At 59.2% G+C, this 25,837-nt stretch overlaps 1 protein-coding gene across 5 annotated transcripts in view; it reads left to right on the forward strand.

Moving 5' to 3' along the window:
* The window catches only part of SDK1 (sidekick cell adhesion molecule 1), a 718,389-nt gene that overhangs the window by 682,037 nt on the left and 10,515 nt on the right, over positions 1-25,837 (forward strand). For 2 of the 5 annotated variants that reach the window (XM_032459946.1, XM_032459948.1), the window contains 8 exons: positions 955-1,141; positions 2,801-2,938; positions 8,856-9,017; positions 9,983-10,108; positions 17,867-18,031; positions 21,143-21,280; positions 23,368-23,488; positions 23,885-24,014. In XM_032459946.1, the coding sequence (XP_032315837.1) occupies positions 955-1,141; positions 2,801-2,938; positions 8,856-9,017; positions 9,983-10,108; positions 17,867-18,031; positions 21,143-21,280; positions 23,368-23,488; positions 23,885-24,014 (1,167 nt within the window). Of the gene's footprint in view, positions 1-954; positions 1,142-2,800; positions 2,939-6,183; positions 6,296-6,753; positions 8,241-8,855; positions 9,018-9,982; positions 10,109-17,866; positions 18,032-21,142; positions 21,281-23,367; positions 23,489-23,884; positions 24,015-25,837 lie in introns of those variants that run through there. The other 3 variants (XM_032459947.1, XM_032459950.1, XM_032459949.1) reach the window with 3 other exon arrangements.

The raw sequence follows: 25,837 nt of genomic DNA on the forward strand, positions 1-25,837 counted from the left end.
TCCTAATTTCCTAATGATAGACACACTGAACTTGGATACTGAGCTCAAGTCAGGAAGGCCAGTTCTGGCAGAGTGTCTCATTTGGTCCAAGAGCAGAAGCTGGACTGCGTCTTGCAGGTGACATAGGCGATGCTCCCGGGTCAGGGCACTGCAGCCTGGCCAGACGTGTGGGCGCAGGAGAGCTGGCCCAGGGCTCTGGGCGGCTCCGCGTGCGGGCGAGCTGCCCCAGCGGCCTGGCCTGGTTCCGGCCTGCAGTGCCAAGGTGGATCTGCGGAGTAGTGTTGTCTTTGGGCAGCCTGGCTGGCGCTGGCTTGGGGCAGTGGTTCTCGGCCAGCCGTCCGGGGGAGCAATTCTGATGACTTTAGAAACCTTCTTATGCAGGCATCACCTTCACCATGAGCTCGTAAGAACCAGACAAGAGGAAGTGGTACCCGGGAGACATGTGGGCCGTCCCAGCTGTGCTGAGCCCAGCGTGGCTCGGCTCCACGTTGCTGTTGGTTGTCTTAGTGTCCAGAATACTGGACCACATTGATCAAAGCCTTCGATGTCGGCTTTGTCCTTTGAACAGGTTGGAGCAGGGCATAGACATGACTGGCCTCCCTTCTGCCCAGTGGGCCAGGGGAAGGGCAGGGGCCCGGAGGCCAGCTCTGTGAGAGGACAGGCACTTCACTGGCCGCAGGAAGAGACGCCCCTTCCATCCTCAGACCCCATCAGGCAGGGCTCAACCTCTAGAAGAACAACTCAGAAACTCAAATCCTGGCCCCCAGGCAATGTTAGCACCCTCCGGTCTCCGTCCACCCTGACCTTGACCTCAGCCGCCCCTGACTCTGCAACACATACCTGGCCCCGGGAGCAGTCGGGTCCTCATGGCTCTCAGCGGCCCCCTGTCCTGCAGACCGGATACAGAAGGGACGCTGTCCCCGCACCCCTCCAGCCTCCTGCTCTCTCCGACAGATCTACTACTGGGAGGCAGGCAGCCAGAACGAGACGGAGAGGATGAAGGTGCTGTTCCTGCCAGAGACCACGGTGAAGCTGAAAAACCTCACCAGCCACACCAAGTACCTGGTCAGCATCTCGGCCTTCAACGCGGCGGGAGACGGTCCCCGGAGTGACGCCCGGCAGGGCTGCACCCACCAGGCCGGTAGGACAGCAGGGTGTTCCCTTCGCGGCCTCTGACGCGCCTTCTGTGAGCGCTGCCTGTCCTGTCCCCCGACCCCGGGGAGCTGGGGATTTCTGGGTTTGATTCACGTGGTTTCCCTGGGCCTGGCCTCTGCCGCGTGCCCGGAGCTACTCCATACATGTTGGCCAGTGTGAGCGTGTGTCCTTCTCTGGAGCCTCCAGGGCAGCGAGGGGCACAGGGCTTCACATCTGCTCTGAGGCCTCCTTCCCAACCATCAGGGCTCCTCCCAGCCCCCGGGGGCGTCTCCTCGGGGCTGCACAAAGCGGGGTGGGGGGCTCTCATACTTTGACGTGTTGAGCCCAGGCCACAGCATGGCCATCCCCCGGGGCCTCAAGGCCACAGAGCAGCCCTGGAAGTGCTCACCAGCCGTCTCTGGGCACCCGCGCCAGGCGGGTCTCCGGGAGTGGACGGGCTGCCCTGCCAGCCGTCCCGTGGCCTGTGGCCTCCTCTCCACCACCGTGTGTGTTCTGAGCACATCGCTCACTCTCCGGGTGACCCCAGAGCTCCCTCGGGGCCTGGAGGGCAGTCTGAGGGGAACCAGGTATCCCAAGGGAGCGGAGGCAGGGCCTGGGGTCCGGGGAGCCCTGAGGCACTTCGTAAGATCCAGGGAGCGGAAGGCCGGCACAGTGAGGTTAAGGAACCTGGGAGGGCGGAGACCCACCCCACTCAGGGCTCCCCAACACTCTGGGGGTTCAGCCGACCACCAGCCTTCCTAGACAATTCACCTCCTGGGAGCATGAGCATCTCACTTCCCGTGAGACGACCGCCACCAGGCTGCAAGGAGTGCGTCCGCGGGGCCTCGGCCAGGAGCCTGAAAGGGGCCGCCTGTGGGCTCTGAGCCACAAGAGTGTGGGGGCCCTCAGGGCACTGCGGCCCTGGCAGGTCATGGGGCCAAAGAGCCTCTGGGACTGGGGAGAGGGCCGAAAGGGGACAATCAGGGAGATCTGTGGGCATCTCTGAGCTTCGAGGGGACCCAGGCTAGAGAGGAGTCTGTCCCCACTCGGGCCAGGGCAGCTCCGGGTGGACAGGGGCTAGGGGCAGGCTCCGCAGGCTCCCCTCTGCGTCTGCTGCGAACGTTTTCCGACTCAGGGTGGCTTGTGAGAGACAGGCTCCCCCGTTTCCAGACCAAGCGGGACACTGAGGTAGCAGGTGCCGATGAGATTCCAGACAAGGGTGGGGGAAGGGGTGTCCTCTGAGACCTCCGGGCCCCCAGGGTGGGCAGAGCCTCGGCCATCGGCCGTCACAGAGCCCGGTCCCCCCAAGAAGAGCAGGCCTGGGGCCCCTGGGACCCTCCGCAGGGCCTAGAGAATGGAGCTATCTGCATTTCGCTTTCCATTTCCATCTATTACTCATTTTTATGCCTTTGTCACTGCATCTCTCAGGCTCCTTTGTGTTCGAACACCGTCGTTTTCTCCGCTCTTCTCAGGAGGGTCTGAGTTTCTGATTGATCCCGGGAAGTTCGGAAATGATCAATAAATCTTTCCATCCCAAGGTGCTGAGGCTTTACTGAGTTGAAAATAACATCTAATAACATCTTTACTCCGTGGGGAGGCGCAGACACGGACGTAGATGGTCTGTAAAGCAGCTTTCGTGCAGGTCCTTTCTGTCCTCCTCTTCCAGCTCCTGGGGCCCCCAGCTTTCTGGCGTTCTCAGAAATAACCTCCACCACGCTGAACGTGTCGTGGGGTGAGCCGGCGGCGGCCAACGGCGTCCTGCAGGGCTACCGAGTGGTGTACGAGCCCTTAGCGCCTGTCCAAGGTGAGCCAGCCGGGGAAGGGGGGCCCACAGGTGCATGGCACTCAACAGTCTAGCAGCGAGGCCCAAGGCAGAGCCTGGTGAACATGCAGGGCGGGACCAGAACCTTCACGTCCTGGGTTCTTATGGGCTCTCTCCACAGGCCCCTGCCCAGTCTCTTTATTCCCCAAGACACGGCTCTCCCGAGACCACGGTCTCCTCCTGAGATCACAGCGCTCGGGCCTCAGGAGAAGCCAAGTGTCGGGACCACGTGGGCCACTTGGCCGATCGGAGGTGCTGACAGCCCAGAGACCCCCCAGATTCTTCTCTGGTGCCGCCCTTCCTTCTGCCACTTAGTCAGCGGGTACTTTTTAAGGGCCTGCCGAGTGCCAGGTGCCCTTCGAGATGCCAGAATCGTTGGACCCGGAAAGCTAGGACTTAGCTGACTTGCTAACCACGGTCCTTGCTTTCCTCAGTGCAGGGAGCCTGTCCTCCAGTGAGGAGAGAGCAACACACAAACAGCTGAACAAACAAACTCTGATCCTGATCAGTGCCGAGAAGAGAGCGGGGGCAGGGGGCGGGGGCTGGGGGCAGGAGGGACCCAGGTGCCCAGTGTCAGAGGCGACACCAGCCCACAGAGGCTCAGTCGCCGGGGCATGCGGAGGCGGGGGAGCCCACAGAGGGAGGAGGGGCGATGCCATGGGGCCGGTCACACGGGCCACAGTGACCCACCCAGCTCTTCGATGACCTAATTCCTCGTCTCCTCAACCGTCCTCCCTGCCCGGCTGCCTGCGTGCACCCTGGGGTGGGGTGCTCGCTTCCTCCTCTCCCCACTGTGTGCCCAGGACTGCAGTGCAGAGAAGGGAGCAGAGGGTTCCCCTGCTCATAGACACAGACAGGCTGTAAAAATTACAGATTATTTAATGTCCAGGAGCAAAAAATATAACCAACGTATCAAATAATATTGGCTCTCCATTTAGAGCCATGATAAGTTTCCTTTTAAAAACTAAGCACATTCAAGGAAAACAGGGAGTTGATTTGAAGAAGAAAATTTAAGCCCTGGATTTTATTTCATCGACTCTAAACTGCCATTGACTGTGAGATTCATTGTTATTTTATGAAGTGCTACGAAAGAAAAAATGCTTCCAATAAACTATGGCCCAGTACTTTGGTATCATCAGTTCTGAGCTGCATCCCAAATTGGAGATGTGAAACGCGAGGGGGAAGAGAGCGCATCTCGGAAAATCAATGAACTTTGGTAAATAACGGTAGAGGTGATGTGTGGATACAGTCTGTGAAACGGCCCAGAGGGCGGGGACCGACACTGACCTAGCGTGGCCGCACTCAGCTGTGTTCCTTCCAGAACCGGGCGCCTGTCTGGGGACAGGTGGCCTGGGCGTGGCTGTGGTCACAGTCCCAGCCCCAGAGGCCCAGAAGGAGACAACAGGCCATGCTCTTGCCCTTAGGAGGGAAGAGCCAGGGATTACTGGAGACCTTCATTTACTCACCTTTTCAAGGCTATGAACCCACTAGCAAGATTCAAATGAGAAAGGATTGCCAGAAACCGTGCCTCTGACCTACGTTGTCCGTCCTCACCCCAGGCAATGAGTTTTCCCATGCTGCCTCAACTAAGTGACTTCCTCTCTGAGCGGAGCTTCCGTGTCAGTGGGTTTGCAGAATCGCTCCTGGCTCCTGGCGAGCACCTGTCTGCTGGGCTGGCACATTAGTCTCGGCGAAAGCCCTTGTTCTCCAGGCCAGCCGCGTCCACACCCCTGCCCAGCCGGCCTGGCCCTGCTCCAAGATGTCCTCCCCATGGCCACGCTCGGGAAGGGCCTCTGGCTTCGCTGTGCGGCCGGGGCTGTGGTTACCTGCTCATTTCCCCTCGGCATCACTCACTCGGATTCTGTGTTCACCACACGTTCACCACGAGCAGCTCACCGGGCTCTGTGCTCCTGTCGACACGCCCCCGCCGGGCAGGCCGACGGCGGGGGTGGGGGCTGTTCACCCAGCACCTGCTGCAGACCAGGCGCCTGCCTCCCACTTAGGCGCATCCTCTCAGAATCCTCCCCACGGCCCTGCAGCGTGGACCGCGGCTTTCCTACCTCTACAGACAAAGCCATCGGGCTTCCAGCCCCTTAGACGCTGACCCGGGCCTGCGGTCGGGGAAGGTTGGAAAGAAGAGGGACTCGAACCCAGGTGGTCGGGCTCTGGAGCCAAGGCCTCACCTGCCACGTGACGGGGAAAATGTCTGGAGCGCCTGTGTTCTGAACAGAAGTGTGACAGGATGTCGGAGCGGAGCCCGAGGGGCTGTTAGTAAGCACTTCTGGTTCTGGCCGCAGAGGGGGCTTGTCATGCTCCCACATGACAGCAGGGGAGTCCCCGCGGTCACAACCGTTTTCACCTGTGTGCACAAGGAACGCGACAGCCGGTCCACAGGGAGGGCTGCTGCCTCCGGCCTGGGCGCGGGCCCCCCCGGCAGAGCTGGGGGAGCCGGGGCTCTGCTTCCCCCGCCTCGGCCACCGCGGAGGTTGAGACAAGGGCGCTGGGCTCGAGGACAAACCGTCCAGACCCAGGTTCTGACCATGCACGTCCCGGGCTCCCTGACTCCTGCTCGTCTGTCCTATGGCCGGTCTGGGGCTGGGGGTGCTCCACGGTGACCGTGACAGTGACGGGAGGCGCCCAGCCCAGCCCACGGCGTCACAGGGCTGCCTCTAGCACCAGGGGGCCCCAGCTGCAGACCCCATCCCCCAACAGCTCTGTCCTCGCTCCCGCTGGGGTGAGGTGGCCATGGGCCTGGCGCCTCCCCCCAGCCCCCCGGCAACCAGCAAGCACCCTTCCCCATCAACCTGGAGCCCAGGGCCAACCTGGTGACCCTGTAACCTTCCAGAAGTGCCCTGTTCATCACCACCACCCACTTGGCTTCTCAGGATCCCAGCATGAGCCTGCCTGGCCTTCGCCAGACAGTGGTCCTCACCCCTTCCAGCTGCCCACAGCCACACAGGCCAGGGAGGAGCCCGGCCCTCGGGGGTGGAAAAGCAGACTAACCGAGGTGGGTTTGTAAGGAGGCCACCAGATGCAGGGCCAGCCACAGACCCACAGGAGCCAGGCCACCATCGGCCCCACCAGCCCCCAGCAAAGGCCAGGCCAGCAGTATGGCGGCCGTCTGGAGCCGCTGGTCCCGGAGCAGTGCAGTCCACCGTGGGGAGGCAGATGGCAGCCCCAGGTGTGATCACAGGGTCAGGGTCCTGGCTTTCTGTGCTCACCTCCAGCTCCTCTTCCTGATCCCTCCCAACACTTCGGTGAGGTCGGCGCCACCAACTCGGAACAGGTGGGAAACTGAGGCTGCAGAGGTCAAGGGCCTTGCCTGGCGTCCCACGGGGAGTAAGTAACACACCTGGGCTGGTTCCAGGTTCCGGGGTGCCACCCTCTGCCTCCCGGCCAGCCAACCCCACGAGCTGCAGAGAGAACCCACTCTTCAATACAGCTCCTCTCTGCCTGCGGGCAATTGGGGGCGTTTGGACCTCCTGTACAGAAGACCTGGCTGCCACACAACTGAGCAGGCCTCACGCTGTGGGATGGAGCCATGGTTCAGGACGGAGAGGTTGAACACAAGGCAGTGACTGTGGGAACAGCACACGGCTTCCCTCACTGAAGTCAAGCTGCCCGGTGTCCCCGGCCCCCGCTTCCCCCAGTCTCCACCTCCAGGCCCATCCCTTCCCCGCGGTCCCCCAGGTCCTCGATTCTAGACCTCCTCCCCTCCAGGCAGCTGGCCGACCTGATCTGTGTGCTCCTGGAGAACCTGACTCCCCCTTCACTGTGGAATCCAGGGTCTCCCACAGGGAACCATGGAAGTGGTAACCGGGACTCCGAGCAACGTCACTACTTCCTGATGCTTCAGAAAGCCCGCACATCTCCCAGAGGCACGGCTACGGACGTGGAGGAAACACTGGGCATCTTTATCTGGGGCCAGAATGACGTCACCTCCGTGCTAGCACTGCGGGGAGCACCACGGGTCACGCAAGTTTGTGGTGAAGACAGTAAAAACAGGTTGTAAAGCAATGGCCTGACGTTGGGGGTGACCCGGCCGGCCTTGCTTCCTGCCTCGTCCCCCGCGCCCCCGGCAGTGTCTGGATGGACGTCCGCAGACTCCCAGGCAGGCACCGTCAGCCCAGGCCCAGGGAACAGACGGCACGGTGTTTATCCAGGGCTGCGACCCCGTGGGGCCCCCACCAGGAAGGCAGGCCCACCGTGTGGTGTGCCGAGGCCACTTCCCTGGTCGCCGTGGGAACACGCAGCCTCCCCGGAGCGCCCAGCCCCACGGAGCACTGAGCCGTGTCCCGGGAATCTGATTCTGCGGCAGAGCTATTTTTATGTTTTTAAAAATGTTTTAAATGAAGTGTTTTATGTGATGGCACCCTGAGGCTTTGGAGTGCAGGGCACGTTTTTAAAATTGGCTAGATAAATAAGGTTCTGACAGAGCCGAGATGGGGGGCTGAGCTCTGCCTCCTGGTGGGGTGGCACTCACAGGGTCCGCGCCCAGGTCTGGTTCTGCTCCGAGGAGAAGGAAGGCATTTTTTAACAAAAAAAGAGATGCCACTCGAGAAAATCTTTGTATCCAGCAGGACCCCGTGCGTTTGCTGATGGCGGTCATGGTGTGGGTGAATTGTCACCCTGGAAACCCGACTCGCGAGCGGTCTGACCAGGCGCAGGCTCTTGGGGCAGAACTGGCCCCGCGTCTCTCCAGAAAATCTTGAATCCCCCAAAAGCGGCCAAAATCGCTCTGAAATAATTTGGAAAGAAAAGTTTAGCTGAACAAATGTTTTATCAAAGGCATAACATGAAGACAGTAAACCCACTAGAAGGTGTTTTGGAGACCAGTAGGATTAGGGGAATTTGAAAGCTGGACGCACCTTGTCGGGGCCTTCGGAGGTCAAGGCTGCCCAGGGAGTCAAGGCGAGGAGGCAGACGGGCCCGCGCCCTCGTGGGAGGCCGTCGGCCCTCTGCGTGGGGGCTGCGGTGGGAGCGGAGGGGGAGCAGGGCAGCAGGCCCTGGGCACAGCTCTTCCACCAGTCCTGCTGGAGACGCCGTGTCCCAACGTCTTCCTCCAAGAGATGCTGACAGACACTGGTGCCCTGAAAGCTCTGAGAAGTCCCGCCGCCGAGAGCTCGTGAACCTTCTGGGTTTCGGTGCACCATTTTCAAACCTGTGGTCCCAGACAGCCCCGCTTTCCCTTCTGGAACGTGCTTGTATGTAACTTTCAGTCTGTATCCGCCTCCCGGCCTGTCCCGTCTCCGTTCTCTGATTAAACGTAGTTCCGCTCACAGCACCCCTGCTCCGTCTCCACGTTCATGAGCCAAGTGTCTGTGCCTTCACAGCTCTCTGGGTGGTGGCACCAGCGGTGGTGGTGACAGAGGCGTCATTGTTCCCTTGAAGTCCGCAGTGAGGTTACTGTGTGTTCCTGGGGCCTGTAGGGGGCACGGTGGCCGTCGCAGGGGGACGGGGATGGGGGCTGCCTTTAGCCAGCACGGAGTCTTCCTGCATACTTGTCCACGTTCTCCGCCCGGTGACTAAGTCAGGAAGCCCGAGGTCGCCTGCGACGCAGCTCAATGCCACGTGGGGAGGGCCCTGCAGACCCCAGGGCCCTGCCCTGCCCGCGGCGCCCGGCCTGGGCCTCTCCCCCTCCCGACGTGACCAGAGAGCCGGGCTGCTGCCTGCCCACCCCGGGCCCCCGCAGGGTGTAAGGCTGCTGCTTCCTCTGTCAGCACCCACTTGTCAGTCAAGCTTAGACTCTAATTGCACTTGCCTGTGCTGAACATCGGCCATTATCACCACTTTAAACTCCTCCTAATTGTGAGAAATAAGTCCTCTGCAAACCGGGGGGGGGGGGGGGCTTCCTGGTTACGGGGCCCCTCTGAAGCCGGCCCCCTCTCGCCCTCCCCAGGGGTGAGCAAGGTGGTGACGGTGGACCTGAAGGGGAGCTGGCGGCGCTGGCTGAAGGTGCGGGACCTCACCAAGGGGGCGACCTACTTCTTCCGGGTGCAGGCGCGGACCATCGCCTACGGGCCCGAGCTACAGGCCAACGTCACGGCCGGGCCGGCCGAGGGTGAGTCCCGCGTCTGTCCTGCGGGGGCGGCCCAGCCCGCACCAGCGCAGGGCCTTCCCACGCCGCCGTCTGCAGGGGGCCTTGTTCGGTGCAGATGAGCGACTTCCCTGGTGCGAAGCCTGTGACGTCGGTGGCTGTTTTCAAATACAAAGAATTAGGAGAAAATAAGTGCATGAAAGGTTTTAAATAAGAGGCGTAAGAAAAATTTTAAAGTTTTCACATCATGAGGAGGAGCCCGTAGCTTCCCACTTAACAAACGACCTTGACCTTTGTTTAAATCCGCCTGGAGGCCAGGACAGCGGGTCAGACACGGAGGACGCTGCTGCCTGCGGCCGGGGCGCCTTCACGCCACGTTGCTCCTTCTGTTCCTTAACTGCAGAGTAGTGACCCACGGCGGTGTGTCAGCATCAGGTGCACAGCAAACTGCTTCAGATAGATAGACATACATTCTTTTTCAGAATCTTCTTCATCATAAATTATTACAGGAAATTGAACATAGTTCCGTGGGCCACACAGTAGGACTTCGTTGTTTATCTTCGTTGTTTTATACACAGTAGTGTGTGTCTGCTAATCCCCAAATCCTAATTTATCCCTCCCCCCTTCCCCTTTGGTCGCCATAGTTTGCTTTCTGTCTGTGAGTCTGTTTCTGTTTTATAAGCAAGTTCGTCTGTGTCATATTTTAGATTCCACACATAAGTGCTATCACGCCGTATTTGTCTGTCTGATTTACTTCACTTAGTGAGATCATCTCCAGGTCCATCAATGCTGCTGCCTTAATTCTCTGGTCGACCCCGTGAGGGCCCCCCCATCCCCCCACCCTGCCACCCCCCACTTTTAAGCTGAGAAGCCTGGGACTGAGGGAGGGTGAGCCCTGCCCGGAGAACCAGCTGCAGAGCGGGCCCCACTCGGTGGGACAGGGGTCCCGGTGCTGAAACCTCCCTGCTCTCCTTTGCTCCATCCCCCAGGTTCCCCGGGCCCCCCCCGAGACGTCTCCGTCACCAAATCTGCCTCTGAGCTGACCTTGCAGTGGACGGAGGGCAGCGCGGGCAGGACGCCCACCACGGGCTACATCATCGAGGCCAGGCCCTCAGGTAGGAGTGGGCGCTGCCCCGGAACCACGTGTGAATGAGGGTCTGGGTCAGAGCCGCGGGCCCCCTGCCCAGAGCTTCCTGCAGAAACAAGGGGCCCCTCCGTCCTGTCTGCTTCCGTGGCCGCGGCTGCGCTGTTAACCTCGCCGCGTCACACAGGCTCGGGGAGGACGGCTGTCACTCTCGGAAGTAGTGGGTGAGGACTTAGGGCCACTTGAAGACGTGCTCAGGTCACCAGGGGACCCCGAGTGTTTCCAGACCCACCTGGGGACCTTGGTGAGACCCGTGCTTGTCGTGGTCGCTGTCACAAGTCCTGTCAGTGGTGAGGCCGACTCATCACCTGTGAACGCGAGGTTGAGCTCCCCCCACCCCATCTGCCCTGCGAGGGCCCCTGCCTTCTGGTCAACTTGATAACTGAGGGCGGACGTGATTGGGAAGGGAGCTTCTGATGGGCTGAGACGGTATTACTGCTGGGAGCCGGGGGGATGTCCCCAGGGCAAGAACACCGAGCGCATTCCCTGCGACCTTCAGATGGTCCCACGGTTCATCTGGACACTTCAGCATGGAAGTCCCCAGTGTGCCAGGGACGCGTCCAGTGTGTCACCAGGTCCCGCTCTCTGGATGGAGGACAGCGCTGAAGCATTTCCATCTAACATGTAAAGACGCTGTTAGACAAAGAGGAAAGAGCCCCAAAGTTCACACGTCCCCATGCCACAGGCGTCCCCTCCTCCCACCAACTGCTTTTGAAAGATCACTAGTTAGAAGCACCTTCTAGAAACTTCTGAGAAGAACCTAGTACATAAGACCAAAAAAGTTTCTATGTGAAGGCGACATGAATAGCTCTTTGGCTTAAGAGCATATCAAGAGTTCCTGATAAGCGGGGCATTCGGCCTGTTCTGGAAACGGAGGGTCCCAAATCCACAACAGGCCTGGGCTGGGCAGAGGCCTCTGTGGTCACTCATCCCCCCGTACCTCGGAAAGTGGTGGCACCCGAGTAGCCAGCCAGCTCTCTCGTGACAACGTTTGGAAGTCCAAGGTCAAGGCGAGGGCAGGGAGGGGGTTCCCTCTGGGGCTGCGGGGGAGGGGCTGCTTCAGGCCTCCCCCTCCCTTCAGGGGCATTGCTGGCGACCTTCCGTGTTCCTTGGCGCCAGAAGCAGACGCATCCCCCAGACCCTCCCTCCCCCTTCACGTGGCCGACCCCCGTGTTCCCATCCGTGTCCAGATTTCCTTGTTTTATAAGGACCTCAGTCACATCAGATTCAGGCTTATCCTAAAGACCTTGTCTTAACTAATTCCATCTGCAAAGACCGTATTTCCAAATGAGGTCCCATTCTAGGGTTAGGCCATGAACATACGAGTGTCAGGGGGACACAACCGAACCCATTACAGTAGGTAAGTGAGTGCGGTTCCTGTGGAACTGCCGGCAGTGAAATCGCAGCCGCATTCCTGTCACGTTCCAGCTGTGGCAGGAGCGGCCAGGGGCATGGACACTCATGTTACGTTGAAGTCACTGTCGTGTGCAGACACTGCAAGACCTTGTTATCCAAAGCGTCCACGAAGACTCCTGACTTGCCCTGGGATGCGGGTGTCACCGAAATCCACGTCTTTCCACTGCATCTTCCAAAGACCACGTAGCTTAACAAGGCAGCCCGTGACCAACACCTTCCACGGAACCAGGAGACAGACGTCACCGTGAACTTCAGTCCCTCTAGGTGACTGTGAGCCTTACCGATATAACGGGTCTCCTTTAAAGTTTTAAGTTATGCATCTAAAACCATCCTGAGACGGGGTCCCTCGGAGTCAGCCAATGACCAGAGAGCACCGGCACAAAGGACGCACACAGGAGGGCCTTTTCCTCCTCCCTGATGAGAGCTAAGGCTCTCAGCGGGCGTCTGGCTAAGAGGGGCCGCAGGAGGGGCCCTCGGGTGATGGCAAGGCTCCGTGCCGGGACCGCGTCACTCTCCGTCTCCTGGTTGTGTTGCACGGTAGTTTCAAGAGATGATACCCTGGGGAGCCCTGGATCAAGGACACCCGGGACTCGGTGTGGCTTCCCACAGCTGCACGGGGAGCTACAGCGGCCTCAAAGTAAGCAATTCAGCTTAAAACGGCGCCCAGAGCAGGCTGTCGGCCACTGAAAATTGAGAAGGACTCCCTGTCCTCTCCGTGGCGGGGGAGGGGAGCTGGGAGTCAAGAAATGCTTTGATGAGTTGTCAATACTTAAACCCTGTGCAGACCCACGGGCCTGGGACCCCAGCTTTCATCTGCTACGGGACTCAGTGCCCACGCGTCAGGCACTGTGTCTTTTCCTCACCCGGGCTCTCCGGCCAGACTCTCCGGGCAGGGCGGTGGTGTCTGAAGGGGCGGGGCTGTGGTGGGTGGGCCCCGTTTTACCTGGGGAGGGGTAATTTTTGATAGAGGGCTGCCCACCTCCGCTAGGGGCCCCTCGCCACTGGGTGTCTGGAAGATTGAGCCCCTTTGTTGGGTGCCCCGGGGGCCTCCAGCTGCCTGCCCGGCCTCCTGCCTGGCCACGTCTCCATCTTGCACCTGGAAGGCAAGAAGCTTGGCTGCCCAACTGGCGGGAGAGAATGGCCGGCAGGACTAGGAGAGGGTGGCCGGCAGGGTGGGCAGCCCAGGGAGGTGCTGGTGCAGCATCTCACCTGAGGATCCTCATTTCAACCCCTGCGAATTCCGCTGACGCCCTAATGTGGACATGACCGAACAGCCGTGAATGCAGAAAGCACCAGGCTGGGATGCAGGCTCCCTCTCACTCCCGGGGAGGGGCGGTCAGCGAGTGTGGGCCCCAGGACGCGGCCCCAGACTCCGCAGGGCAGCCTCGGCCGAGGCACGCCTCTGGTCGGGTGACTGTCTCCTCCCAGTCGGTGTGGCTGAGCTCCCAGGAAGGTGGTGGAAACTACGCAGCGGACACACATGGATGATCCATTTACACAAATTATCCCGAAGCATTTGACTGTAGATCAGGAAACCCGATTTACACATTTACACATTAGATCGGCACTAAGGGAACCGCAAGTACATTTTCCTCCCCAAAGCAGCCGTGAAATCCGTACTGAGGACGTGCCCAGTGGGCGGCAGACGCTGTGTCGCTTTGCTCACGACGGATGTACTTGGTCCAGAGATGAGAGCGGTTTAGATGGGGGCCGGCCCCCCGCCCCCGAGTGGGCCCCTCCCCTCCACTTCCAGCCCTCCGGGAGCCCCGCAGTCCTCTCCCCACTCGTCCTGCCCGTTTTCCTACTTTGACTGGTGGACTTTTTAAATGAGCAAAGAAAAGAAAAATCGGTATTTTTTCCGAAGGTGTAAAATCCACCAGAGCTCCCAAGTCGGCATCTCCAGCAGAGGGCTGCGGCGGCAGCTCCGACCCGTCACCGGCCCATGTGGACTTTGGGGTCTCCGTTGCGACCGCCATGCTGGCGGCCTGGCAGCCTCCGCAGCTGCTCCCCTGCGGGCTGGGTCCCTGCACAGGCCATCCTCCAGATTTTGACATTCATCTTGTTGTGTCTCCTGCCTTAAATGAGGATCCAACAAAAGGTCATTTTTTTTTAGCTCAGGTGTGTTTAGCCTCTGCTTTCAGCCCCACCTGTTCCAGTTACGTTTCTGACGCAGACCATCGATAGAAAGAGAAACGGCAGCGTTTAAGGAGCAGCACCCGCAGGAGGGCGGCCGCCCGCCGCTGGGGGCCTGAGTCGGCGGAACCAGGCGTCGCGGGCCATGAACGAGTCTCGCTCGGCACGGAGACCCCGTTTAGTCGCCCATGAAATCAAACTTCTGTGTGGGCCTGTCGGCCTGTCTGCCTGTCTGCCTGTCTGCCTGTCTGCAGCTCGCCATGTGCTTCTGGGCATCCAAGGGGTGAACTGAGCAATGGAGCCTGGGTGTGCCTGGACCCGGCTCTGTCTCAGTTCCGAAGACATCCGTCCCCATTCGCGTCAGGGGACACAGGTGCTCCTGCCGCTGGGCGGGGAGGTGTGGCGCCGACTCGCTCCCTCCCCAGGAGCATGTGTGCTGGGCTGGCGGACCTGGTGGGCTGGAGGAGCTCTCCTTCACAGGGGTCGTCAGAACCAGCCATTTCCCAGGAGACAGGTACCACAATGGGGCAGCCAAGACCAAGAGCTTATATTCTTTACAGAAAACCAACCAGTGGGGCCGCCCTCATGTGCGGGGACCCTCACTCAGCTTGCCTCCCGAGCCCGACGGGGTCTGTGTGCGACGAGTGCGATTTATCCAGGAGCATCTTGCAAGTTTATTTCCCAGCGGTCTCCCCGCCTTCTTACCTTGTGCTGGCGTCTTCCCAACAGCGAGGGTCCAGGAAGGCACTCTCTTGGGTGTCCAGGAAGGGGGCTGGGCCCAGCAGATGCCACGGACACCAGGAGGCCCCGGCCTGAAGGTCGACACTACCCCCAGGAAGGTCGAAGCCTGGGCACCAGCAGGGCCGGTCTTGTCCTCCGGCCTCAACCAGCCAGGGGTGTGGCTTTGGAAGCGAGCGACTGTTCTCTTTGGCCAATCATGAGCTTTCCCAGGATGGTGACATAGGAGCTCCTAAGTGGAGAAGGGGACCCGGGCGGGGGTCTCCCGCACGTCCCAGCCGGGCGAGCCTCACCTGGGGCTCGGGAGCAAACCAAGGCGTATCCCCAGAATGGCCTTGAGAAACGCAAGGGCCCACATGGCTCTCAAGTGTGGACTGAGATGGAAATCCAGGCCCGGGGATTAGCCTGGTGCGTGGAGAATGCGCTTCACAAATCTCATTATGGTTAATAGTCCTGTAATGTTATTTCCCCCCTAATTTGTAGACATACTTTTCTCTACCATTGATTTATTGAGCTATTTAACAACATGATATAAATGGGAAAACCAGTCCATGGCGAAGACACAGAGCGGACGCTGTGGCCGCGGCCGGGGTTTTCCCGGCCCCTCAGGGTCGCGGTGTGAGCGTGATCGTGGGCAGGCAGCCCAGCGAGTACAGGTGGAGTCCGAAGTGCTGACTCTGCTCATTTTGGAAAGGAAGAATTAAGCAGAATAAAAGCAGTTAACTTTCCAGGTAACTCAGAAGGAAATTCTCTTGGTGTGGCCCCTCCCAGCAGTTCTCAGTGCAAATGGGTTGCGAAGTAAATCATCTGTGCTGAGATTCTGTATCAATATTTTAAAGTGTTTTTATGAAAAATGCACATAATTCCTGGGGCTATGACAGCGCTTAAAATAAAATGTGGCCTTTAGGCTACGGTAGAGGAAGGGGAACTCTTTTTTTTTCCTTGGGTAGCAGGAAGGCATTACAGAAACATTAATGCAAAAGCTGTTCAGGGAACCCCCTGCAGGCCTGCTCAGGCCTGCTCAGGAGTACTTGTCATGCTCTTAGTCCCTTCATTTCAATGGGCTTAGTCAGTATCCAGTGTATAAGAGTCTGTATTTTTCCTTTAGTCTCTTTTACAGCACGAAGTTGTCTTTTTAGAGGAAAAACATTGCACAACTTAGTCAACATTTAAAGCCCTTAGAATGGTCACTTGCTCATAGTAAGTGCTAAATAAAATGGTGGCATTGTTATTTACTGAAAGCTTGCTTGTGCCAAACCCTGTGAAAAGCTATGGGGGTACAAAGACGGGTGAATGGATGGGTTGGTGGGAGGATGGATGGATGGATGGAAGGAAGGAAGGATGGATGGGTGGATGGATGATGGAATGATGGAAAGATGGAAGGAAGGAAAGGAAAAGAAAGGAAAGATGGATGGAGAGAGGGAGGGAGAGAGGGGAGAAAAGAAGGGAGGGGGAAAGGAAGGGAGGAGGTAAGGACAGGGAGATGAATTGCGTCAACTGGTGTTTACTGAACTGTTGAAAAATGCAAGAGCCCAGAGGTGCAGACAGAGAGGTCAGTGTCATGGAGTGTTCTGGAGGCCCGCTGGCGGAAGCTGCCGTCTCTTCCTGGAGTGTAGGCGTGGGTCAAGGTCGGCCTCAAAAAGATGAATCTGAAAGGGTGAAGTTACCTTGTTGATTTTCCTCCGTCCCCTGCCCGTGTAGACACAAACAGCTCGCTGAGAACAGACATCGCGTCTGATTCCCTGTTGGCTGGAACAACCAGCCTGACCAAAGAGTGAGCTCTTAGGTGTTCGTGGGTCGAATGCTGGGGGCGGGGTGGGGTGGGGTGGGGAGGGGGGCCACGGGCTCCAGGCAGAGGGGGCGGTGAGTGCGGAGAAGACCCTCTCTCTGTGCCTGTTGCTCCCTGATTGTTCCTGCAAAACCAGAAATAAACCACATACATCAAACATGCCATGTGTAAACCCTCACATTTGGGGGAGGGGAGGCAAAATGATTCGCCATTTTGACTTTATTAGTGGTAATGGGTATCTTGGTGAGAAATTATTGTAAACATGAATATTTAGGAATAAATAATCAGTGTACTACTTTCTGTCTGTACGGAGACTTGTGCCTTTAAAATCTCAGTCACATCCATTCCTTCATTAACCTGCGACTCTAAGGGCTTAATCGGTACAGACCCTAAATCCTGTGCAAATACAGGCTGACACACAAGCAATTGCTTTCCGCTCACCATGGGGCCACCCGCCCGAGCGTGTCTGGTGTTTCAGGTGTGAGGTAAGGTTGTTTCCAGACACCCGTCAGCCCCGTGAAGCTGTCAGCATGTGTACGTGCAGATTCAAACGTGCTTTCCTCTCCAGATCACCTGCTTTTGTAAAAAGATCACATACCTGTGCCAATAAAACAATTTATAATTCTTGAAGGGTTGCTACTTCAAATGAACACTCTGGGCCCTGAGCCCACTTTTTAACAAAACGACTTCCTTAGAGATTAGAGTCATATTTTATTTCCCAAACACGATGTGGTGTGCTGCTATGTGGGAGGCATTGTTTAATCCTTAAACACACCTGTGGTGTAGATGCCAGTGTCATCACCATTCTACAGACAGGGTCCAGAGAGGTTAAGTACTCTGCCTAAGGTCACACAGCTAACACATGCTGGGGCAGGCTTTGTACCAAGGCTGTGTAGCTTCTTCCTTTCTCTCCACATCTGATTTTCTGGCTTTTGCTTCATTGTTATTAATGGTTTCCTGTATGTCGGGGTTTGAAAAATTCCATCCGTATTTTTATTGTGGTAAAATGTACATAACATAAAGTTTACCATTTTAACCATTTATAAGAGTTCTGTTCAGTGGCGTTAAGTATCTCTACGTTGTTGTGCAACCATCACCACCATCCACCTCCAGAACCTGTTCATTTTCCTGAACTGAAACTCTGTCCCCATTAAACTGTAACCCCCCGCCCCCTCCCTTAGCCCCTGGCCCCCACCTTTCTACTTTCCGTCTCTATGAATTCCACTCCTCCAGGGACCCCATCTAAGGTATTTGTCTTTGTTGTGTCTGGCTCACTTCACTGAGCATCACGTCCTCAAGGTCCATCCATGTCGTAGCAGGTGTCAGGGGTTCCTTCCTTTTTAAGGCTGAATCCCATTCCTCTGTGTGGATGGACCGCGTCGTGTTTGTCCACCGTCTGCCGGTGGGCACTTGGGTCGCCTCCCCCTTTTGGCTGCGGTGAACGTGGGTATATAAGTATCTATTTTTTTTTAATTTATACTTGTATCTGGTAGCAACTCGCCCGAGTCCTGCCACTCGCATCCCCACCCTCACCCATCCCTCGGGGAGGGCGGCTGCAGGCCAGCAGCAGGGCAGGCTGTCGTCTGTGAGCGGGGGGCCCAATCTGGGAGAGACGCAGCCCTAACCTCTGCCCCTGCTTCGTGTCCCCTGCAGATGAAGGCCTGTGGGACACGTTTGTGAAGGACATCCCCCGGGGCGCCACGTCCTACGCCATCAGCCTGGATAAGCTCAGGCAAGGAGTGACTTACGAGTTCCGGGTGGTGGCCGTGAACCAGGTGGGCTACGGGGAGCCCAGCGGCCCCTCCACCGCCATGTCAGGTACGCGCCCTTCCCAGGAATGCGGGGCTGAAGCTCTTTCCTCTGGTGGCGGGGGGGTGACGTGGACCCATCACGATGGGAAGAGGGCCACTGTGTGCCTCGCGCGGGCCGCCCAGCACCTGGTGCTGGGGAGAGCGGTGTGGACCCCCACCTCTGGCCGGACCCAAGTGTCACCAGCAAGGCCCCTCGCCTGCTTCTCCTTGGAGGAGACCGCGCTGAGCCCGAGCCTTCTTGAATTCTGCCCATTTCCTCCTCAGTCGGAGTCGTGTGCGAGGGCAAGGGCCGTCAGCCTGGGCTGAGCAGGGTCCCCTCTGGGGTGAAGGCGTTCCTGAGACCCTCCCTTCGCTGGCGTGTCCTTACCGGGGAGCTACCCGCCACTTTTGAAACACAAAAGTGGCCCCCAGCAGCTGCCAGGGAGCGTGTCAGCCCCCGAAGTGAGGGCACGCCAGGCTGGGGCATCCCTGAGAGACGGCGGAGAGGCCCAGGAGGGTCCTGCACCTGGTGCCGCTCTGCAGACGAGACTGAAGGTGGAGGGTGGCCCGCTCTGGGCACCTGCCCTCAGCTCCACTCTGGGTAGAGTGGCGGGGATGGAGGAGGCTCGAGTATGCATGGTGCTAGACTCCGTCCTCACCAGTGATGTGGGGTGGAAGTGACCCCGGAAACCAGGATGGGCTTCTTGGAGGAGGTGTGCTGGGGCTGGGTCTTGAAGGATACAGAGGAGATGGCCACGGGGGAAGGAAGAGCCTGGGACAAGGCAAGGGGGTAGCAAAGGAGGAGCCGAGGTGGGACAAGGAGGTGGGGAGGGGAGGGGAGGCAGGTCCCGTGGTCTGGACTTGCTCCTGGGACCCAGGTGCAGGTGAGAAGTGGGTCTCAACCTTGGCTGCACCCTAGGCTCCCCCCTCGGGGACATGCAGGGACATGCAGGGCCCGCCCTGAGGCTGTGACTGCATCCCGTGGGGCAGGGGTCTGGGCATCATTATTTTTTAACTCTGCAGCAGTCCTGACCTGCAGCCGAGGCTGCAAGCCAGGCTCCAGAGGGCTTCCGGTGAGGGGCGGTGTCTGGCCAACTGTGCAGACATGTTTGGGAAAAGGGAGCCAGCCACAGAGGGCAGGGCAGAGAGACGTTTGGAGGTGGCAGGCAGAGCCTGGGCCAGGAACCACCAGAACCTTCCTTACAATCAAGAAAAACACATTTCTTTCCCCTGCATCCACCGGTGTAAGCCCCTGGCTGCACTGGTGTAAACTGCAGGCATCTTCGTCCTCCCCTGCCGTGAGCCTGGAGGAAGGACGGCGTCTGTGGGCACTCAGGCCTGTCTTCCTGGCGGGGAGCGCACAGGAATTCCGGGGGTGCCGAGGGGGAGGGGCTGCGGGAAGGACCCAGAGCACCCCTCACTTGTCCAACGAACACTATCTAGAAATATCACAATTTCCTTATTCCCTGCATTTTATTATGAACATTTTAAACAGACCCCAAAGTAGAGAGAACAGAATAAGGACCCCCCAGCGCCCACCACCCCGGGTCAGCAATTCAAGATTTGCTTCCCTTGGTTCATCTACGGAGATCAATAGAAAGCAATTCGAGACGCACAGAGCTTTTCATCCCACCAGGCGGAGCCGGTGGCGAAGGCCGGTTCCCACGTGGGATGGTGGCTCCACACCCTGGAGGTCACAGGGCGCCCTGGCTTGAACAGTCTTCTGAAATCTGTGGCAGCCCAGCACCGGCCTTGGCTGCCAGCTGGACGGCGGTCAGCTTGTCTCATCATTCAGCGAAGCTGGCAGGCTGTCACCTGCTGGCACTGCTTCAGGCCCCGCTCTGCAGACCTAGGGGTGTCCCACCTGGGGTGGGAGTCCTGGACCCCAGCCCCGGCCCTTCTTCTCAGGCCCACTCTAGACTCCTGCCCAGCAGCCAGCTGGGGATGCACTGACCTTTTTAGATGGAGGACTTAATGTCCAGCCTGAAAGCCAACTTATATATTTGGAATTTAAAATGCTGCCCTCCCCAGGGAATCCCTGTGGCATTGCATCATCCAGAGCAGACCTCCCCCCTTCACTCCCCGCACGCACACTTTTCACGCGGCCAGTGAGGAATGCAACACAAGGGAGAGGCGTTTCCTGCAGGCCTCTGCTCCTGGCGGGCAGGCCCTGGGCTCCACCTGGGCCAGGCTGCACGTTCCATCCCGGGTGGGCGTCTGCTGCCTGGAAACGGGCTCCCCTGCCGGGAAGCTCGCGGAACGCACCGGCGGGACCCGGGCCATCCGGCGCCCACCAAGAAACAGCTCCCGTTTTTCTGTTCTGAGTAAACAGAATAAAACATGAGGGAGAAGAGGGTCCTTCAAAGCAACTTTCAGATGAAACCTTTTCTGTTCCTTCTGGGAAAGCGTATCTCAAGGCGGGGACAGTTGTTTGGCTCGGTTTTGCTGGAGGCCCGAATTAAACCACACACAGATGGTTTCTGTGTGGGTGTAGACGGCCCAGCGCTCGGCCTGGGCAGGAGTTGGCCCACGGGGCCCCCAGGCTGAGACTGCACCCCGTGGCTGGTGGGGCCCAGCGCTGAGGCTGTTAGGAGGGGCCGCGTGTTCCACCTGAGAACTCGCTCTGCAACGTTCAGGACTGAGTGAGGCAGGAGAGGGGACACGGTTGGGAAGTGGCCTCAGTGGCCGGGCGAGGTGACAGGCCCCAGGCAGGTGGCGTGTGGCGGTGGTGATAGAGGTGGTGAGGGGGCTGGGGCGGGGGGGCAGCCTCCACACCAGAGGGAGGAGCAAGTCCAGGCCCTTCGGTCCCTCCCTCCCTCTAACTGGAGCAGCAGCAGGAAGCAGATGCAACCAGAACAGAAGCGTGATGGAGGCGGTCCAGGCAGGCTCCCGGGTAGGGGCCCCTGGGATGAGAGGAGCCCCGGCTGGCAGAGGAGGTGGCCCCGAGCCTTGTCTCCGGGAGACTGGTCAGTCCACCTGTGACAGCTCAGACCAGGCAGAGCCCTGGGCCTCCCGGGGACGCAGGGTTGCCCCTCGGGTCCTCCTCGCTCCCCTCCAGGAAGCCCCCGCGGCCGTCACGGCGGTGCCGGGTTCACTCCGGACTCTCGTCCCACGTGACCGTGTCTCCGTGCCCCTGCAGCCCAGGTGGAAACCCCGTTCTACGAGGAGTGGTGGTTCCTCCTGGTGACAGCGCTGTCCAGCCTCATCGTCCTCCTGCTGGTGGTGTTCGCGCTGGTCTTGCACGGACAGAACAAGAGATACAGGAGCTGCAGCACAGGTGGGACGCGCCCCTTGCCGTCTCCAGAGGGGCCCTGGCCCCCGAGCTGAAATGCTCGCGGTTTCTTTCCTCCCACGTCTGTGGGGCCGACATCCGCGCTCCATTTCACCCCATAAAACAGAGGCGCCCACCTTCCTTTCCGAGGCAGCAGGCGCCACGCTCCGGACCTCGGTTCTGCCCTCAGATTAGCCATGTGTCCTCTGGGTCACATGGCCTCTGTGAGTCTGTCTCCTCATCTGCCCCGTTGCTCAGATGCAGTCGTGTTTTTGCACGTGATTAGAAAGTGTAACGCGTTAAACAGACGAAAAGTCACACTATTCGGTATCATGAGAACAGCGGCCTGGGGCGCATCTCAGACGTCAGGTGCGGCCCGGGGACTCATGCAGAGTCGTGCCTGTGGTCCAGCCCTTCTCGCTTCCTGGGTGAGAACCTGCCTTACGCCCCGCAGCCCAGCTCCGAGCCCTGGGCGCCGGGTCACCCTCGTGCTCCCAGCACGCATACCCGGCGCTCAGTGTCTGCTGCTGAGCAGATCGCCATCATTAGAGCCATGGGCAAACCAGCACGGGGCAGAGTGGCCACCAAAGAGGGACGGCCAGGAGCCACCTGACGGATGGATGTTTCTAGAAAGCAGAACAGTGGGGGTCCTTAGCGGAGAAGCACAAACACAGAAGGTGCCTGAGGGAGCCTTACCGGGTGCTAGAAATCCTCTGCCACCTCTGCAGGGCGGGGGGCACGGGTCCCCGGCCCCCAGCCACAGCAGCGCCGTCACTGCACCACGAGGGTTAATAACACCAGGCACTGAAACTGCCCGCCATTTGCTTCTGTAACGTTAATCCATTCATCCCTGTAAGAAAGGATTTATTTTTTTCTGTATAAATTCACTTCTAACAAGTGTCCGTAAATCAGATTGTATCCCCGTGGGATTTACCACGTAGGAGGGGCGTGTCGTTTTGCTGCGTTAACACTATTACAGAATCCCATGTCTGGCACACAGAAAGTCTCCCCGCTCTCCCCCTCCTTCTGCATCTGGAAAACAGACCCGGAAAGTCAGGTGCTGATACTCAAGTCTCACCCTAGAGCATTCATTTAACGTCATCACCGAAGCCCAGGGGGAGGGAAAAAGCCCAACAGCCCCTCGTCCACCTGAATGTCCACGGGCCTGCCCAGGAGACGCAAGGAACCTAAGCCTTGGCTGCTGCAGCCTCGCTCCACTCCCGCGGACGACCGTCCCCATCAGGTTTCCCCTCTGATGTTAGTTCTCACCCACTCACCTCCCATCAACCCGAATCCCTCCTCGCAAGCAACCTCCCCTTGCCTTTGCCGCTCTCCATGCATTCTGCTGGCCTTTCCGGCGCGCACGGGTAAAGCAGGAAGGTGCTGTGGGGTCCCCCGCAGAGAGGACCCTCGGGGTTAGAGATGCTGATGAATTTACAGACACGCACGGACCCCTGGCTGCATGCTCACAGTGTCCTGGAGGCTGGGACGTAGTTCAGAGCCCAACTCTGTGAGCAGAACTAGGTTGTGCCTCCCAGAGCTTCCAGTCTAGTAGGGGAGGGAGACAGGGACCAGGGGCAGCGAGGCGGCGCAGGAGGAGCCCACAGGGGTGCTGGGCGCCGCGGGGAGCAACAGCACCGGTGTCAGCCGCGTCCAGTCACGCTCACAGACCTGTGCGGCCATTATTGGCACCGTCAGTTTTAAGGCATTTTCACCACCTCAGGAAGAACCCTGCACCCTTCGGCAGCCACCCCTTGTCAATCTATGCTCTACATACAGTTTTATGACAGTCAGGTTTTTATTTTGAAATGGATGAAGTATTTAATTTCCTCAGTTGTTAAAAAGTGCCTGCACCCTGCGGACTCCTGAGTAAGACACTGGTAAGGATGCTTGTAGTTTGGCGCCAGGCGAAACAGACACCGTGCTGCCCCACCGTCATTTTGTTCCCGTGTTGATGCTCCCCGCCCAGCAAGCCGCTCCCAGTTTCCACTCAGCCGCCGCAGGGGACGCCGCAGGCGGCCAGCCCTGGCTCAGGTGGGGTAGGGCTGGGGCTGCTCTCTGACCCTCCCTCGTTCGCCCCGGCCCGGCTTTAGGGAAGAGCATCTCCAACATGGAGGAGTCCGTGACCCTGGATAACGGAGGGTTTGCTGCCTTGGAGCTCAGCAGCCGTCACCTCAATGTCAAGAACACTTTCTCCAAGAAGAACGGGACCAGGTATGGACGCGGGGGCTGCAGCCCCGGGGCCCCACCCCGCAAGTGTCCACCAAGTCCCAGAGGGGCCCTGCTGAATCTGGGAGGGCAGGGCTGGCGAGGGTTAGAGGTACGTTAAATACATTCCTAGGAACAGGAAAAGAGGGCAGGTCCCGGGGGTGGGGGACATGATCTAGGGAGACCTCCCAGGCTGACTCCATCGGCTGGATGCCCCCAGGTTAGGGGTGCCTGTCACTGGGGGCTGTGGGCAGACAGGAAATTGCACCCATTGCAAGAGGGCATCACAGGCGGCCGCGATGGTGGCCAGAGGGCATGCCAGGAGGGAAGCCTCCAGGGGTATCTTCTGCCCAGAGCTGCCCGAGCCGGGTGGGGTAAGTGTGGCATTGTCCCGGTCCCCAGGTCCCCGCCCCGGCCGAGCCCCGGCGGGCTGCACTACTCGGACGAGGACCTCTGCAGCAAGTACAACGGCGCAGTGCTGACCGAGAGCACAAACCTCAAGGAGAAGTCGGTGGACGCCTCAGAGTCCGAGGTCAGTGCCCCGCTCTGTCTCCACCCGCCGCCGGCCCCGAGGGCCATGTCCCTGGTCTCACTCAAGCCTCTACAACCACACGAGGCAGGCCAGGCCAGTGACAAGTGACCCCACCTCGTGGACGAGTCCCGAAGGCCCTGGGCGAGGCCAGCTCCTGCCTCTGTGCCTCGCCCAAAGAGGATTTCAGGTCTGCAGACCATCCTCGTCCCGTTTTGCATTCAGAAATAAACCTAGTGATTTCTGGAGGTCGCTGTGGGCCATGGTGGCCTAGACCTCAGTTGGGTAACCGAGGGCCCGAGCCTGCCGGATGGGGAGATCCTGGGACCCCCACCCCAGGGACATGCCCCGCCTCCCGCCAGCCTCCCAGGTCTTGTACTGAAGAGAGGACTTTGGTCACAGCAGCTCTGGGTCAGTCGACAGGGTCGGGTGGGCATGCGGTGAGCTCTCGGCTAGGGAGGCCCCACCCTGAGGGGGTGCCAGCCTCCAGCTGTGACCCCTGGCCACGCCCCACGGCTCTCTGGGCGCTCCCCGCACACCTGAGCAGGTTGGTCGGAGGCCCTGTGAGGGCGCTGGGGAGGACGCGCCCTGCAGCAGCCATGGGGACCCCAGGAGAGCCCGCGTCTCCCCAGGAGCCCTCACCGACACCTTACGTCCACGGGCACAACCACCCAAGCAGCAAATCAGGGTGGGTCCCCGTCAGCCCCACAGGCTTCTGCTTCAGAGACGCCAAGCCTTGAAAGGGACAAAACTCACCGAGCGACGTGCCGGACACGTGGGCCTGCCCGCTTCTTGGCATTCATACCCTAAATCAATATTTAATCTAAAGCGAGCCTCTGCTTCATTTTGACCTGAATTCAGGCCTCATTGAGCCTGAGGCTCATAACGCAGCTTCTTTTAACATGAGGTTTGGACATGACTCCCCGCAGGACGGGGCAGCGGGCGGGTGGCCGGGGAACCAGCCTACTCTGCTTCACGGGCTCTGTTGACAGAGGACTCTGGGCCCCCTCTCTGCACCGGAGCCTGGGCCGGGTGAGAGCAGCGGGCGGCACTCAGCACTGCACACGATGAGAAGGCACATTCGTTTGAACCGAGGGGCCACCGGGTGAATCCCACAAGCCCTGGCCCGCGTCTTTGTGATAGGGAAGCAGCAGCCCAGTGCCAGCCCCTCGTGCCAAGCGGAGGAGCAGGGCCACCGGCTGGCAGACACCCCCTGGGCCAGCAGTTAGAGACACACCTGCCTCATGTGGGTCCCGAACTCCCGCCTTAAACATCAGCCATCAGGGAGGATGCTCATAGGGACCGTGTGCCAGCACCGAGGGCTGCGCTGCGCACGGTTCAGGGTGTGCTGAGCATGAACCGAGCGCCTGCTCTGGGCCAGGAACACTCGTAGGAGCTCAGATCAGCCCCGCGAGGCAGGGCGATTCTCATCCTAGTTCAGAGGACCAGAGTCAGGCCGAGGTCATCCCACACGTGGGTGCTGAGGCTGGACGCCCGCCCACGCCTGTACGTGTCCAGAGCTCAGTCACCCCTGCCCCACCCCCTCCAGCCCAGCGCCGGGCATTGGTGGCTATTCCCAGAGCTGCCAGGATTGGATTCATGAATTCTGGGCAATTTGTGGGTAAAAGCATTCTCAGGACGGGTTAAGGGGAAGCATTCTGTCTGTTCATCCTTTCACACATGTGGGTGTTTTGAGATTCAAATTCAGCTCATTTGCACGGAGGATTATTAAAAGCACACAGGCACTGAACTCAAACTGTTCATACATGCACACATGCATGCAGACACACGTGCGTGCCTGAACACACACATGCACACAGAGCTGG

Source organism: Camelus ferus, chromosome 18 (assembly GCF_009834535.1).
Source record: "Camelus ferus isolate YT-003-E chromosome 18, BCGSAC_Cfer_1.0, whole genome shotgun sequence".
NCBI lineage: Eukaryota > Metazoa > Chordata > Mammalia > Artiodactyla > Camelidae > Camelus > Camelus ferus.